The 15,773-nt window shown below is 31.7% G+C and overlaps 1 protein-coding gene across 1 annotated transcript in view; it reads right to left on the bottom strand.

Annotated features, from left to right (window-relative positions):
* The window catches only part of LOC118202477 (polynucleotide 5'-hydroxyl-kinase NOL9-like), a 131,894-nt gene that overhangs the window by 110,463 nt on the left and 5,658 nt on the right, over window positions 1-15,773 (bottom strand). The window contains exon 2 of the mRNA XM_085824039.1: window positions 13,512-14,322. Within this exon, the coding sequence (XP_085680165.1) occupies window positions 13,512-14,312 (801 nt within the window). The 5' untranslated portion in view covers window positions 14,313-14,322. The remainder of the gene's footprint in view (window positions 1-13,511; window positions 14,323-15,773) is intronic.

The raw sequence follows: 15,773 nt of genomic DNA, 5'->3' as shown, positions 1-15,773 counted from the left end.
AAAATATACTAATTCAAATACAATGCAAAGTTTAACTAATAGTAATATATAAATATGCCCAGAATATCTTTAAAAAATTATTTTTTATTTTCTTATATATAATTTTTTAATGAATTAATTAATTATGGGCTTAATAAGAGACGTTAGGATAAATATCAGTAGCAGATTAAAGCGTACACGGTTCATGATGAAAATGCCGTCCAGAAAAGCTGCGAAGCCCTTCCAGCCAATGGGAACAAAGATAGTACAACATGATAATTATCATGTAAAAATTTGGTAAATGCAAGACTCAGTGTGCAGTATTAACAGAAAATGCGTTTACAATCATAGAATAACATAATTAAATAGTACAATTTAAAACTAACAGTAATATACAATACTTATACAATACAAAAACACGCCATACAGAAGGTAGCCAAGGTGCAATTCACCTTAATCCACAGTGTCACTAAGAATGGCCATAGGCCTTTTGATGATACATTGATAATTAACGTCATATCGTAGATTTTAATTGCAGGGTTATTAATGGACTCCAGGTCTTTATGGAATTTCTTAGCAAGGCGATAGTAAAAAGTCCTAAAATGGTCAACTTTCAGTTCAGTATGTAGTCTGTGATTTCGTACGTACCATGGGGTATTGGTAATTTCACTATAAACGGTGAATCAACTTTTAAATTGTTGCCACCAAATATTATCGCCCTGTATTATATTTAAAGAAATTAAATAATGAAGAATCTGCATGAATATATGTATATTTCTCACATTGTAAAAAAACGACAGTACCTAGAGCCATCAAATTTTGCATAACGTAATCCTCCACCCGAGCTTGGGAACCTAGAAACCCAAATTTTTAATTTCAAATTTAATTTACTATCTCTTTCATATTTTGTAAAACTTTAAGGGATTTTTGATTAGAAAATTCAACAATTTCAAAGCTAGAGTGGCAACACTGTAAGGAATAAAACATTTTTATCTCCAGCGTCTGAGACTGTATAATGGAAATTCTAAAGATATACTGTTTTTAAATATTTTATGATATTGCTGTGGAATTAATGCGCTTTAAGTGCGAAGAACATGATATTTAATAAATAAAGATAACACACAAAACGTCAAAAAATGTCCCTTTGGGCGCAATATAAAATCTGAAAGCTTTTGGATTTTATTTCAATGTGTTTAATTTTATAACTCCTTTTCAAAGCCCAAATAAGCATTAGCACAAAAGGGCTTTTAGTTTCGAAACGCCATTTTGCATCTAATCACTTTGCCCAAATCATTTTTCCGAACTGTTGCCACCGAATATTACCATTCTGTATTTATTTAAAGAACCTAAATAATGATAATCTACATGAACGTATGTAAGTTTCTCGCATTGTGGAAAACGTTACCTAGAGTCATCAAATTTTGGATCACATAGTCCTCCACCTGAACAAAGGAACTTGAAAATCCGAATTTGGAATCTGGAATTCGTTTTTATTGTCTATTTCATATTCTGCAAAACTTAACGGATTTTTGATTAAAAAACTCAACAGTTTCAAAGCAAGCAGTGGCAACACTGTAAGGAATAAAACACTTTTGTCTCCAGTGTGCGAGCCTGTGTATCGGAAATTCTAAAGCTATGCTGTTTCGAAATATTTTACCCTAAAGTGGCGTTAACCTAAATGCTCTCGAAACATGTATGTGACTGCAAATAAAAAAATAACCGATTTGGACGTTTTCATTTTTAATTAATTTAATTTCTGGGGTACTGAACCCAGTTTTACATAATTTTTCAACCAAATGGTCTGCTCTAGCATTAGTTTCTTATTTCTTTCTAAAATGTTTTAGAAAAGTATTTAAAATAAATGGATCTTATATCAAGTTAAAGAAAGTGCGTAACTGTCATAAGAAAAACTGAAGCAAAGAGGATAAAAAGTTTTCACAGATCGTATTTTTAAACTAATCTAATTAGCTTATTGTAAGATAAATGCTATTATTATTATTTTTGTGATAAAATAATAATAGAAAAAGAAAAAAGAAGGGCAATAAAGATGGCTGCAGTTTTTTTATATAGAGTAATACACTTATATTAAAATAAAATTCATAATTCTTAATTTTAATAAAACAGAATTATATTTGCATGGGGTTTGAATATTTCATAAAAAGCATGCGCATATTTGTATCCTATAAAATAATTTGTTAAAATTCTACAGGATATTTGAATGGGCTCCAAACACTCTATTTCATAAAATAACAAGCAAATACTTATATTATATACAACAGTATGTTAATTCACCAAATGCAAATGATATAAACTATATTCTCTTTTTCGAGCTTTTATGAAAGGAGAGTTATATAAACCATTTAGTAGGAAGGGAAGGTGTTTACTCTTTTACAACTCTCAGCTGATATTATGATGACGTATTATACTGTTGTGTTGTCGTTACTTTCTTATACAACTGAATAAATTTTAAAATATTTCTTCCCCTTCTTGAATTTATTTCATGGCTCTAAAATTATTTATGATTATATTTTCGCAAAATAAATAGCTTGTTTCAAGAAGGAAAAATTATATCTCAAATGTTACCATTTCTGTTTTAGACGAATATCTATTTATTCGGAAAATCTTAAAAAGAGTGCAAGCGGCTATGACTTTAATGTAAGAAATTAATTGAATAAAGTTAGGCTTTCAGTTATGGACTATTTTGGCTATGAATATATGACAGACCTATGCGAGATTTAAGTGTCTGTAAAGCGATTGTGCGAAAAAAGTGTCATTGAATGTGTTGTTCCTTACCTTGCTAAAGAAAATTTAGAGAATTAAGACGGTTCGTAGCACTTATAAAAGATGCTGAAACTATCGAAAACTGCGTTTAAAAACTTAAAAATGCTTCTGTGTAGTTAGTGCTTGAAAGTAATATTTGAAATTTCTCCTGCAAAATTTTGATTAAAACTCTATATCAGTTAATTTGCGTCAGACGAGTATGGATTTCTTATTCTAATAGCACACTGAGAAACATATTATTCATTGACATATTTATTTCTTTTGGAGAACGAAAAGAAATTTGCTTCATACATTTGTAATAAAATGAGTCAAAAACTGTCGTTGTGCGGAAGCTTATTTTATATTTATTTATGTATTTGAAACTGAAACCACGGTTCTGCCCAGAACTGTGAAAAAATTGTTTAGTCGTGCAATCTTTTTGAAGCATGAGCACATTACAGCTATCATGAATCTACTACCAAAATGCACTTTAACTAATGATAATTGCATATTAATTTAGTGAATACTATATCTTTTTGTTATAATATCCAGAATATATTTTTAGAACTGGGAAAGAGAATTATATTTAGAATTGAAAGAATTTATGAATTTCACAAATTTTTCGCATTTTGCAGAATATTTAAGAATTAATAAAGCAATAATGAAATAAAATATGAAAAGATATTAAAACACAAAGTAAATGGTAACAAATGACCCAAAATATAAAAGAAATTTGCTTTTTTGTAATACTTATTTCATCAATTCCTTTTTATTTGTCCCCAAATTGATTTCTTTCTCAATGTATTTTTCCTACGAAAATGAATATTAAATCGTACGATTGATATCATTGACAGTGACAAGAAAAATATTCCCACATTTGTATTAATTACTGTGATTTCTCATGTATATAATGTGGATATGAGCCAGTTCTGCTTAAAAAGTCCCCGGTTGAAGCTTTACTGCTCTTAAGCACAGAGCCGTCAAATACACAAGAGTATTAATTACGAGATCAACATCACTGGAAATGTAAATCACAATAGTAAGTATAGATTGTTATTGATGCCTATTAAAACATAATATTATGATAATTATCTCAAAAGGTAATAGCCCCACCAACGGCCAAGAAATTGCTGAACACGGGTAGTTCGGTTCGAATCCGAGCAAACAGGCTGGCTGCATGGACGTTTTCATGATTTTTCTATTGTGTAATATGTATAGGAGCCATTTTCTCTTAGACAGTTCTCCATGAAGGCATCCCTCCTTTGGCAGAAAGACCTTGAGAGTTTTATCAAGTTAACCAAACCCAAAAGAAATATTTCAAATGAAGCATAGATATTAAATTTTAAATACACCTATTTTGTTCTTAATTTCAAGAACTACATACATATACTGGACTTTTTAGTAAAACCCCAATCATAAGTATTAACTAATGAATTCAAAAATAAATGGTAATCAGTACTTAATTTAACATAGCTCATCAGTCCTTAGTCGTAAATAATGTCCACTAGTGGCTGAGCAGTAACGTCACTGAACACTAGTAGTTTGATCTGGAATTGAGTTTTCCCCACGTCTAACGTGAATACGAGCCGATTTTCTTTAAAAATGTCTTTTAAGAAGGCATCCCTTCCCATACAGAGACAGGCCTTTTTTGTTTTAATTAATTAACTGTAGTCGTAAATAACAAATTGTTTTCCCTCCGGAAAGTCCTCCAAGAAAGTTAAAGTTATCTATCTTTATATGAGCATCTAATTGTGTCATTTTAAATCTTGACAAAGAATCAGAAATTCTTATTTCCTTTTTAAAAATTTTTTGCATCACCCAGATTACCATCATATTTTTTCCACCTTCGTATAATGATTGCGACGATTTTATAAAAAGTTATTTACACTTTCCTTCTACTAACAACTATTTTTCATAAATATTTACTCTTACCTTCTGAGAATTTTATGTTCCAACCATTTTGAAATTTTGAAATAAAAACATCTTCACAACATTAAAATATTCATAATTAAATATCATTTGGACCTTTTCATTCGATAACACTTTCAGTAAAATGAAAGTATTTTGCTTAAGGTAAAAAATGCATCATACGATTGCATGTATTTTCAGTACTTTATTTTATCAACGCCAAAAGCGATTTAATCAAATACGATATTATTTGCGAATGATTTTCATATCATGCCAAGGAAATTTCTCAGTAGTTCGGTTTAGACGAGAAATCAGAAGAGTCAAAAAATTTTTCTTTAAGGAAAAGAACCTTGTCCTCATATTTCAATAATAAATTGTCCATACTTCACATTCACACAACTAAATGAATTTCAATACTAACATATAAATTATACATTAGTTTAAAATGGAATTACATGATGTGAACTCGTTCAAAAATCTCATTTTTATTTCAGGTTCAGGTTGTAGTGCAGCGAACACCCAATGTTTAACCACTGGTAATGTGGGTATTGTCCAACTGCACTCTCTCTTTATTTGAACATTACATTTTTTTGGAAGAATTTTGACATATTTCATTTTTATTTCAGAACAATTATTCAAAATATATATTAAAGTAACTGTTTTTGTGAAATGTTATAGTAATTTTAAAAAATACAGTAATTTTATCAAGGTGCACAGCTAAAATAAAAATTATATCAAATTTCTCTGTTTCTACAGTCATACCTGTTTAAGTATTTATTCTATGCGAAAAGAAATTATTTGTAAATTAGGTCATGCTAAATTCTTTAAAAGTTATTTATGGGTTCAATTAAAAAGCTTATGAATTAAAAAGCTTATGAAACTGGAGGAATTGAGTTTATGCTAGGAATTTTTATTATTGCTCTCACTAATAATGCACAATCTGTTGTCACACACATAGTCTGATTTACTGAGATTTGAATGAACTTTTAAAGGCGGCCAAATTTTGCCTATATCATCGTTGTATGTATCATTGGTAATTAAGAATAAATTGAAATATTAAGGTAAATTTTAAAGTTTTCAAATCAAATATATTTTGTTAAAAAACATTTCTCATAAAATACTGTGGTAAAAAATAAAACATCTGAAATTTATCACATGATGATAAGATCAAAAACATGTGTTCAGGTTTAAAAATTGTAAATGTATATTTGCATAATGATTTGTGAGCATGAGAAATGATAATTATTTTTACCTACATATACAATATTTGTGGAAAAGCTGATACATTTTTATTGGAAAAGCAACAACGAAACTTAAGCATTCAAAAACTGAAAGAATAGAAAAATGCTATACATAGCAATTAAAGAGTTTTTTAACTCCTTTATAAAGCTGTATCGGACATTTTTCTTAAAAAATATAGTCTAAAAAAATCAGAAAAGGAAAAATGAATAACTGCATGAGGTTACTTATGTTAATATTGCTTAATTACCAAATCTTAAAATAATTTTCTTTTACTTACCTGATATTACTTTTTAGATTATATTTCTCATAAAAACTCCAATACAATTGCATAAAAGAGACTAAACATTGGCCTTTAATAGTTAACTACATAAGTTTAAAAATTCTGTTAACTATTATGCATAGCATTAATTTTGAGTTTTTAAATGCTTAAATTTTCTTACTTTTTCAGCAAAAGTTTATTAGTTAATTCAAAAGTATGTAAGATATATGTAAAAATATTTCTTATTCCTTTTAGCATTCACAAATCATCATGTGAATATACATTTACAACTTTTAAATCCTGGTAAATGCGTCTACCATGTTATCATCCTGAAATGATATGCTGTTGTGTAATTTGAAGGAAAAGGCTAGAGGGCGCTGTTGCTCGCATAGTTGAGAATAAAGTTTGTTCATGTTGAAGGCGGCGGCCTAAGAATACACTCTGTATATAGTAATTAAAATATTGTTAAAAATGTAAAAGTGTTAAAATTAGTGAACTCACTGAACCACCATTATCCGATTTGAAAAATGCACAAAATATTAGATGGTGCATCGGCCGGGAATTAAGGCTTTGTGAAGATTTTAGGTGTTCGATCTAAGTGTTTCGATTTAGGATATTTCATATTCAAGGGACAATGGAATTCCAAATAAAGGTAGGGAAATCTTAAATGAATTATTTAGTGATTATTTGTAGTAAATTAGTAAGTATTTATTATTGCTGTCGTGGGTGTATTTAAATTAAATAAAATGGAACAGAAGTTAGATAGATTAAAACGTAAAGGTTCCACACTGAGATTGTCTGTTACTAGGTTAATTAAAGTGATTGAAGATAAATTAAAAATTGAAGGGGAGGAAAATTCGATTAAAGAATTACGGGAATTGTTTGAATTATTAACCGAAAAGAAAAATAATTTGAGAACGCTTGATGATGAAATACAAGAGTTAATTGATGTTAACTTAATTGAAAAATATTATAGTATAAAGCAAAGAATACAATGACAAATGTATAATTGCTTGTAGTCAAATTAAGCAGTTTCTAGGTGCGGTTACCGCAGTACCGCCAGCAAGGAATCCCCAAAGTTCTGATTTAAACCAGTCTAGTGGTAATGGAATTTTGCATGTAAATACCAGTTTTAGTGGGAGTAGTACGCTGAAATTACCAAAATTAATGATTGATAAATTTTGGGGAGACCCCAAACAATGGAATGAATTTTGGAATAGTTTCGAAAATTCGATACATAAAAACGAAATGCTTTCAAAAATACAAAAATTTGTATACTTAAAAACATTCTTAATGGGACAAGCTTCGAATGTTGTGTCAGGTTTTGAGTTAACAGAAAGTAATTATGATAGTTGTGTAGCATCACTAAAGGACAGATATGGTCGAAAAGACCTGATCATTAATTCATTCATGAATAAAATACTCAATTTAGAAGCCGTTAAAAATTCTGCTAACGTAAAGGCTTTACGTAAATTGTATGACGAATTAGAAATTTCGATTCGTAATTTGGAAACTTTAGAAGTAACTTCTGGCTCATATGGACATTTACTAATCCCAATATTATTAAAATTAATTCCGGACGATTTAGTTTTAGAATTTAATCGGCAAAGAGGATCGAAAGATAAAGTTGAAGTTTCGGAATTAACACAATTTATTAAAACGGAAATAGAATACAGGGAAGTTTCAAATCTAGTATTAAACGAAAGAAAAAATCCTGTGCCTCCGCGAGTCGATCAATCAAAATATGAAATTAGAAAATATGTAAAAAATACACCCACGGCTGCATTTCAGACTGCAGTTAACCAAAAATGCATCTTTTGTGATAATTTGCACAAGTCATTTAAATGCGAAGTGAATGTTTCTGATAAATTAAAGAAACTAAGATCCGAAAACCGCTGCTATTCTTGTTTTAAAAAATTTCATACATCAAAAAAGTGTAGAAATAAAACTAAATGTAATCAATGAGGCGGTATGTATCACAATGAATCGATTTGTACTAATAAATCCCCTGTAAACAAAAAGTCGGAACAAGGTTACTCCGAAAATGAAACTGAATCTCTGACTTTGAATTCTGAGGAAAGAAATAAAGTTCAAAACTTAAAATTGATTGCTTCTGTTTCTCAAGGTGATAATAATAATGACTGTAATACCAGGGAAATATTATTACAAACTTTTACAGTTTATGCTTGTTCTAAGTATAAATCAAAATTAACTAGATTAATTCTTGATCAAGGCAGTCACAGATCCTTTATAACGAAAAAATTGGCCGACGATTTACAACTTTTTATAACTTACTCCAATCCGTTATGAAAGACTTTCTGTTTATTCATTTGGTGTGACCAAGGCAATGAATCCTTCCTATCCGGTCATTGAAATCGAAATTCAGAATTGGAAACAAAATAATAAAATAAAAATTGAATGTTTGATCTCGGATGTTATTTCCTCGGCGCCCATCAGTGTGCCTAGTAAACAAATTGCAGACTTCATGGAGCATCTGGCTTTGCAGATCGCGGACTGCTCAAGAAAAATAACATAGATGTTGAGAGATTAATTAACAGGGATGAATTCTGGAATGTAGTTTATTCAGAAAGAATTAAAATATCTGAAGGGTTGTACGTAGTCAGTTCTGTGTTTGGATGGGTTGCTGCAGTAATCGAGAAAAATAAAACAAATAAAACTTGTTCCGAAAATTTAGCGGTAATGACAAACACTATTGTGTTGAAAGACTTAAGAGGTTTTTGGGAATTAGAACATATGGGAATTAATGATTCTGATGATTATTCCGATATTGACTGCGAAATAATAGACCAGTTTAAAAGAAATTTGCAGTTAAAAAACGGAAGATATGAGGCAAATTTAAACTGGAAATACAGTCCGAATAATCTAGGAAACAATTTTAAGGTAGCTAAGAAACGATTCGCAAACCTTCACAATAAACTAAGTAAAACTCCGGAGATTTTTCAGGAATATAAAAATATAATTGGGAACCAGATATTAGAAGGAATTGTAGAGGAATGCCCGAATAATGATACAAATTTGGGATATTTTATGCCGCACCAAGCAGTGATACGACCTAGCGAAACTACTAAGGTAAGAATTGTGTACGATGCTAGCTCAAGGACAGAGGACACGAATTCGTTAAATGACTGCCTTGAATCCGGACCTAATCTAAATCCAAATATACTAGACATTATGTTAAATTTTCGTAAGTTTAAGATAGCGTTTTGTGGAGACGTTGAAAAAGACTTTTTGATGATAGGAATTGCTGAAGGTGACAGACAATTTCTAAAATTTCTTTGGTTTCATGAAAATAATGACTCCTTTAAGATTATGCAAATGTGTCGCGTAGCTTTCGGTTTGACTATACAGTCAAAAGTCGTTAATTCGGACACCCATAATGCGGAATAATCTATAGTCTGGACCTCAAAGCTACAAACTTTCTGCACATGCGCGTAAGACCTTTACGGCTGCGAATATCCGTGTGCGCATGTGCAAAATACGTTTACGAATGCGCGTTTAATGTATAATGGACGGTATAAACTAAGCTAAAATTATCTAATTCAGTTAATGTTGCAGATTGCGTTGTTTCTTCATCTTCGAATTGGATCTGGCTTATTATTTTTTGCAGACTGTTAGAGCAGTATTATAAAAGTAAGCTTGAACTTTCGATTATGTCAAATAGAATTTCTGATATATATTTATTAATATGTAAAGGATCTACAAAGCGAAAGTATGTTTCAAAGTTCATTAAACAAAAAGTGGATAAAGGCATATCCTTTGTTTATATAAACTTTAAAGTTTGTTTATCTAAACTTGGTTTATCTTTAACAGCGCGATGCGCAATGAATTGAAAGTTGATCTGTCAGCACTATCCTTATCTTCAGGGCAAATGTTTTTATTTTATTTGGCTTATAATTCCTTACTAAATGTAGTATTTCATCTTAGTGTACTCCGTCCTTTATATGATTTAAATCAAATTCCTTGTCATTATAATTCGCTTCCGATAGCGAAGAAAGTAACAGAGGTTATTGAAAACGAAAAAATTTCGATTGACAAATTAGTCGATAGACACAGCAATTATAGGACTTGAACAGTGGAACTTTGTAACTGAACAAGAAATTTGGTCTGTTTATAGAATTAAAGAGAATGTATTATCACATAAAAAACGAAGCAACTTAAACGACTTACATTGAAAGAAATGTTTAATAAAGTAAACAAATAAATATTAAGCTTTTTTTTGTAAATTTTGATACCCTTTAGATCATAATTGTTCTTTATTTCATAAATTAAGGTTTCATATTTTTAATTTTATAATTTCTGCATGCCATCTTACCAGATTTAAACCGATGATCTATAATCCGGAATCGCCAAAGTCCCGACGAGTCCGGATTAACGACTTTTGACTGTATTTTGTATTTTTAGGTTTGATTCTCCTGACCTCGCTGATGGGTATCATTTAATATTTTGTAAAATTTATGTGCTTATAATTATGTATGCATGTTTGTTATATTTAACCATTTTTCTAGGATTGATTGTCGAAATATTAATTGAATATTCTGGAATATATTATTGAAAGATGAACTCTCCACCAAGTTCAAGTGGGGAGTGTTGTGTAATTTGAAGGAAAAGGCTAGAGGGCGCTGTTGCTCGCATAGTTGAGAATAAAGTTTGTTTATGTTGAAGGCGGCGGCCTAAGAATACGCTCTGTATATAGTAATTAAAATATTGTTAAAAATGTAAAAGTGTTAAAATTAGTGAACTCACTGAACCACCATTATCTGATTTGAAAAATGCACAAAATATTAGATATGCTTTATTTTTTAATGCTATTTTTTCTATGACAATGTTTTCAAAACACTTTATTTTCAATGATGATGTTATCTGTTTTCTTTCTTGTCTCCCACAATGTTTTTGCCTTGTACTGTTTTCTCTGCGACATTTTTGCCTTAACTGTTTTAGATAGCTCCTTAGCTTACAATTCTAAAGGATCTTTCCCCTTTTCCTACCCCATTATATTACACCTAAATACCATTAATTGGTGAAACAGGGGAACATCTATGAAGTCTTCGCCATAGAAATTATTTCTAAAAAAAAAGGATACCATTAGTCAAAAAGGTGGGAACTAATGCTCTAAATATAATTTTGTGGTCAGTTTCTCCCCCCCCCATCTAATAACCAACTTAAAACAGGCACTTTTATTTCTAATAATTATTGCACATTGTATATACGAGGGCCATCCAGGAAGTAGATTACGTTTCCGTCTGTGTCCGCTAGGGGCGGGGCTAGCGCGGCCATCTTGGGGTCAGAGCATTGCGCAGCTCAGTCTGCATCTAGCCGTGCTAGTGAGAGGTTCGTGCTGTGCTCCGTTCAGATACTGTGACAGTTTGAAATGTCTGCGTTAATTGAAAATCCCGCGAGCTGCGAGGTGCGCTCAGTAATAAGGTTTCTGACTGCAAAAAACTGTAAACCGATAGAAATCTATCGGCAGCTTCGTGAAGTGTATGGGGACAACATTATCACTGAAGGTGGAGTGCGTCAGTGGGTCATAAGATTTCAAAATGGCCGAACCAATGTTCACGACGAAGATCGAAGTGGGAGACCCAGCATAGTGACCGCCGAACTTCTCGAAAAAGTCGATGCTAAAGTCCGTGAAAATCGAAATTTCACAATAACGGAACTTTCTTTGAGTTTTCCACAAATTTCGCGAAGTTTGTTGCACGAAATCATCAGCGAAAAGCTTGGTTACCACAAGTTTTGTGCAAGATGGATTCCAAAAATCTTGACAGAGGACCACAAAAATCAGCGAATGGCTGCAGCGTTGAACTTTTTGGACGCTTACCATAAGGATGGTGACTCTTTACTCGATCGCATCATTACTGGTGACGAAACATGGGTGAAACATGTGAACTGTGAAACGAAATTGCAATCAATGCAGTGGGGGCACACAAGTTCTCCCCAAAAACCCAAGAAATGCATGCAAACAATGTCGGCAAGGAAGATGATGGCGACTGTTTTTTGGGACAGAAAAGGTGTAATTTTGGTGGACTTCCTGGAAAGAGGCACTACAATAAACTCTCAAAGGTATTGCCAAACTCTCCAAAAACTCAGAAGAGCAATTCAAAACAAGCGCAGAGGAATGTTGAGCTCTAAGATCTTGTTGATTCACGACAACGCCCGGCCCCACACGGCAAATGTCACTCGTAAAGTTCTTGAATCTTTTAAGTGGGAGTTGTTTCCTCATCCGCCGTACAGTCCCGACCTGGCACCGAGCGACTTCCACCTATTCCCAGCAATGAAGAAGTGGCTGGCTATGCAGCGTTTTGATGACGACGCACAGCTGCAAGAAGAGGTAACGAAGTGGTTGAAGGCGCAGGCGGCCGAATTTTTCAACGAAGGAATTTCCAAGCTCGTACATCGCTACGATAAATGCCTTAATTTGTATGGTGACTATGTAGAAAAGTAGTATTTGAGTGTGGCTTTCATCTGTATATAATAAAATTTGTTTCCTATACTTTGTTTATTTTTTTATTCCAAAACGTAATCTACTTTCTGGATAGCCCTCGTATTTAATACTTGAAAGAGAAGAAATGAACAAGAAGTAAAACAGAAACTTCATTACCATCACATACGTGAAATTTGTCATTCATAAATTCTTTATAACAGATCATTCAATAAGATAAATGCTATTACAATACAAAGTCTGAGATCGGAACGATCAGAACTTCAACGACTCAAATTTTAAATCGATCCTTTAAATCTAGACATGGCAACATTGAGGCTTCATTTATAATTTAGGTAAGAGAGATAAAACGATAATCCCTTACAGAGTCAATGCCAAAACAGGAGCAACCAGGCATCAGAATTTAAGGGTAGCAAAAATTTTAGAATTCAGAGCAGTATCAAAAAACAAAAATTAGGGATGGCAAAATTTTTAGTATTTAGGAGAGGCACTGGGAAGTAAAAGTTTAGTTGTGGCAAAATTTTAGGAATTTAGGGATGTACAGGGCAATAGAATTTAAACTTAACAAAGATTACATCAAGCAGAAAAATGCATAGCCCTAGCACTGCCCCCTCCCACAACCACTCAAGGGTTGAAAGTGTGATTCCAACTAACATCAATCAATGCATTGTTACTGGCCATGCTGCAACTCACACCCAGCAGGTATTTGAAAATGATATGCAGTAATCTCAGTTAGTCTACAGAAGAATCACAGTTATGGAACACCTGCTTCCTTTTGTCATTATATTCTCAGAATTTGTAAAGGGTTTTTTTTTTTTTTGTTTTTTAATGGATGTCGGGATACTGGACATTCAGATTTCAGACTCTGCACTGTACAATGAAATAATTGACAAAAGTATGTACCTGCTTCTCATCTGTTTCTTCCACAACCATTTTTGATTCATTGAATAACTGATAATCATTCTCCTCTGATTTACTTTCTTGTTTCTTTGCTTTACCCTTTCGACGACTTGCAGAACCGTCACTGTCTTCACAAACAGAAGGTTGTTCCTTTTCGTTATCGCTATCAGGTAAAGTAGGAAATGAGTTCAAAAAATCAGTGAAAGCATTGTTTTCTTCATTACACTCAGCTTCTTCTTCACTTGAAGGTTCTTCGCTTGAAGGTTCTTCACTTGAAGGTTCTTCTTTTGAAGGTTCTTCTCTTGAAAGTTCTTCTCTTAAAGGTTCTTCAGTTGAAGGTTCTTCAGTTGAAGGTTCTTCAGTTGAAGGTTCTTCAGTTGAATGTTCTTCAGTTGAAGGTTCTTCACTTGAAGGTTCTTCACTTGAAGATTCTTCACTTGAAGGTTCTTCACTTGAAAGTTCTTCTCTTGAAAGTTCTTCTCTTGAAAATTCTTCTACTGAAGGTCGATTTTCTGGTGTAGTACCAGAAGCAGCACCAAAATCCTCACTTTGACTTTGTACAAGTTCAACATTTGATGTAGAAGAACTATTAAACAGATCTTTTATAAATTTTTCATAACATGATTCTCTTTTCTTCTTTTTTGACCTACTAACAACATAACTTTGATTAACAGAAGAAACGGAGGGACGTTTCTTTCTTGGTGGAAATTCTTCTTTTTCCAAACTAACAATTACAAATTTATCATTACTGATAATGACACTCCTTTTCCTTTTTCTCGATGACTTAGTATCACTCTCTTTCATTATAACTAACCTGTATAAATAAATAAGATCAGAATTAAAAAAATTCAGTTTTTAAACTAAATTAAAAATACAAAATGAATGCCTTTGCAAGAAGGAATACAGCTCCAGTGGCATAGCTAGAAGGGGTGGCATTTTAACATGCATTTTAACATTAGGGCTTCATATTAGAGGTAGTCATGTGGATCACTGAAGCAGGTGAAAAATAGCAAGATTCTGAATTGCCATATGGAATTAAATTAATAAAAATGGTTTTTACACTTTAAAAAGTATTTAAAGAAATCACAAAGAGATTCAAAAGGCTACATAATCTTGTTACACATTCTTTATTCTGTCGAAACTTTTAATGATAAATACAAACATCAATTAAACTACAACCACAATGATATTAACAGGAAAGAATTCCTCATAAAAAGAGAAACATTTCTGAGTTTTGTTTCTATTATTGCTACCGAAAATGAAACAGAGACATCAAAGATTGGTTCTTTCAAGCTCTTTTTGCAAAATACAACCTCAAGAACAAAGTTCCAGATATAGTAATATTACTGTGAACTTTTCTCAGGATTGCTATAATTGTTGCTAATAGATTAACAATTAAATGACTGCAGATTTTGAGTTTAGACTGCTTTAGCATAGTTTTTAGTTTCATCATTGTGTTCAAACCATCTAACCCAGTGATTATCATCTGGGTGGTAGAAACAAAATATTTTTAACTATTAAATTAAAGAATTAAATACCCCAACATCCTGTTTATTTCCCTCCCCCTCCCAACTTTTATAAATTTATGGGACCTAAGCTTTGTTCAAGGTCAATCCCTGTTCATAGACTAATATTAATGTAAATAAAATAATGCCTTTTCATTTTCACAAATATTCTTTTAGCCATAGACATAACAAATTTTGTCATAAATGGTGTTACTAAAGGGAGTAATATAAATGGATGTTATATTTAACAGGAAATAAAGACAAGTTCCTAAAAAAGATAACAGTATCTCATTAATTGTTTTATAAGTGATCGATTTATTAACATATCTACACTTTACCTTGCCACCATTTCTGGGCCATATTGCTCTATTTTCAATTAGAATAATTTCCTTTTACCTCGATTTGCAGCTGCTAACAGCAGGTATTTTGTCTTCTTTTTTATTTCCGTTCCTTACTTTTCTATGTGATTTGAGAATATAATCATTTGTTTTTTTGAAGAACTCGTAATATATTGTGCATTTAAGTATTTGTGAAAAAGTAGTAAAACAAACCTAGATTTTTCAAAATCAAAAAATAGGTAGGAGACTAAGCAGAAAAATGATGATTCACAGGTGATGGATCCATGGCAATCTACTAGCACTAAGGTGAAAAGAAAAGAAAAATTGTTTATAGAAAATATAACAAAAGTTATTTATCATTACTTGGAATCAAGATGAAATGGACCCTCAACCTCAATGTGATGTTTACGATGAACTATTAT

Source organism: Stegodyphus dumicola, chromosome 9 (genome assembly GCF_044657685.1).
Source record: "Stegodyphus dumicola isolate Sdum_Otavi_A_Nest chromosome 9, ASM4465768v1".
NCBI classification, from domain to species: domain Eukaryota; kingdom Metazoa; phylum Arthropoda; class Arachnida; order Araneae; family Eresidae; genus Stegodyphus; species Stegodyphus dumicola.
The sequence above is the reverse complement of the archived record's forward strand: the minus strand, read 5'-3'. Positions and strand labels throughout refer to the sequence as shown.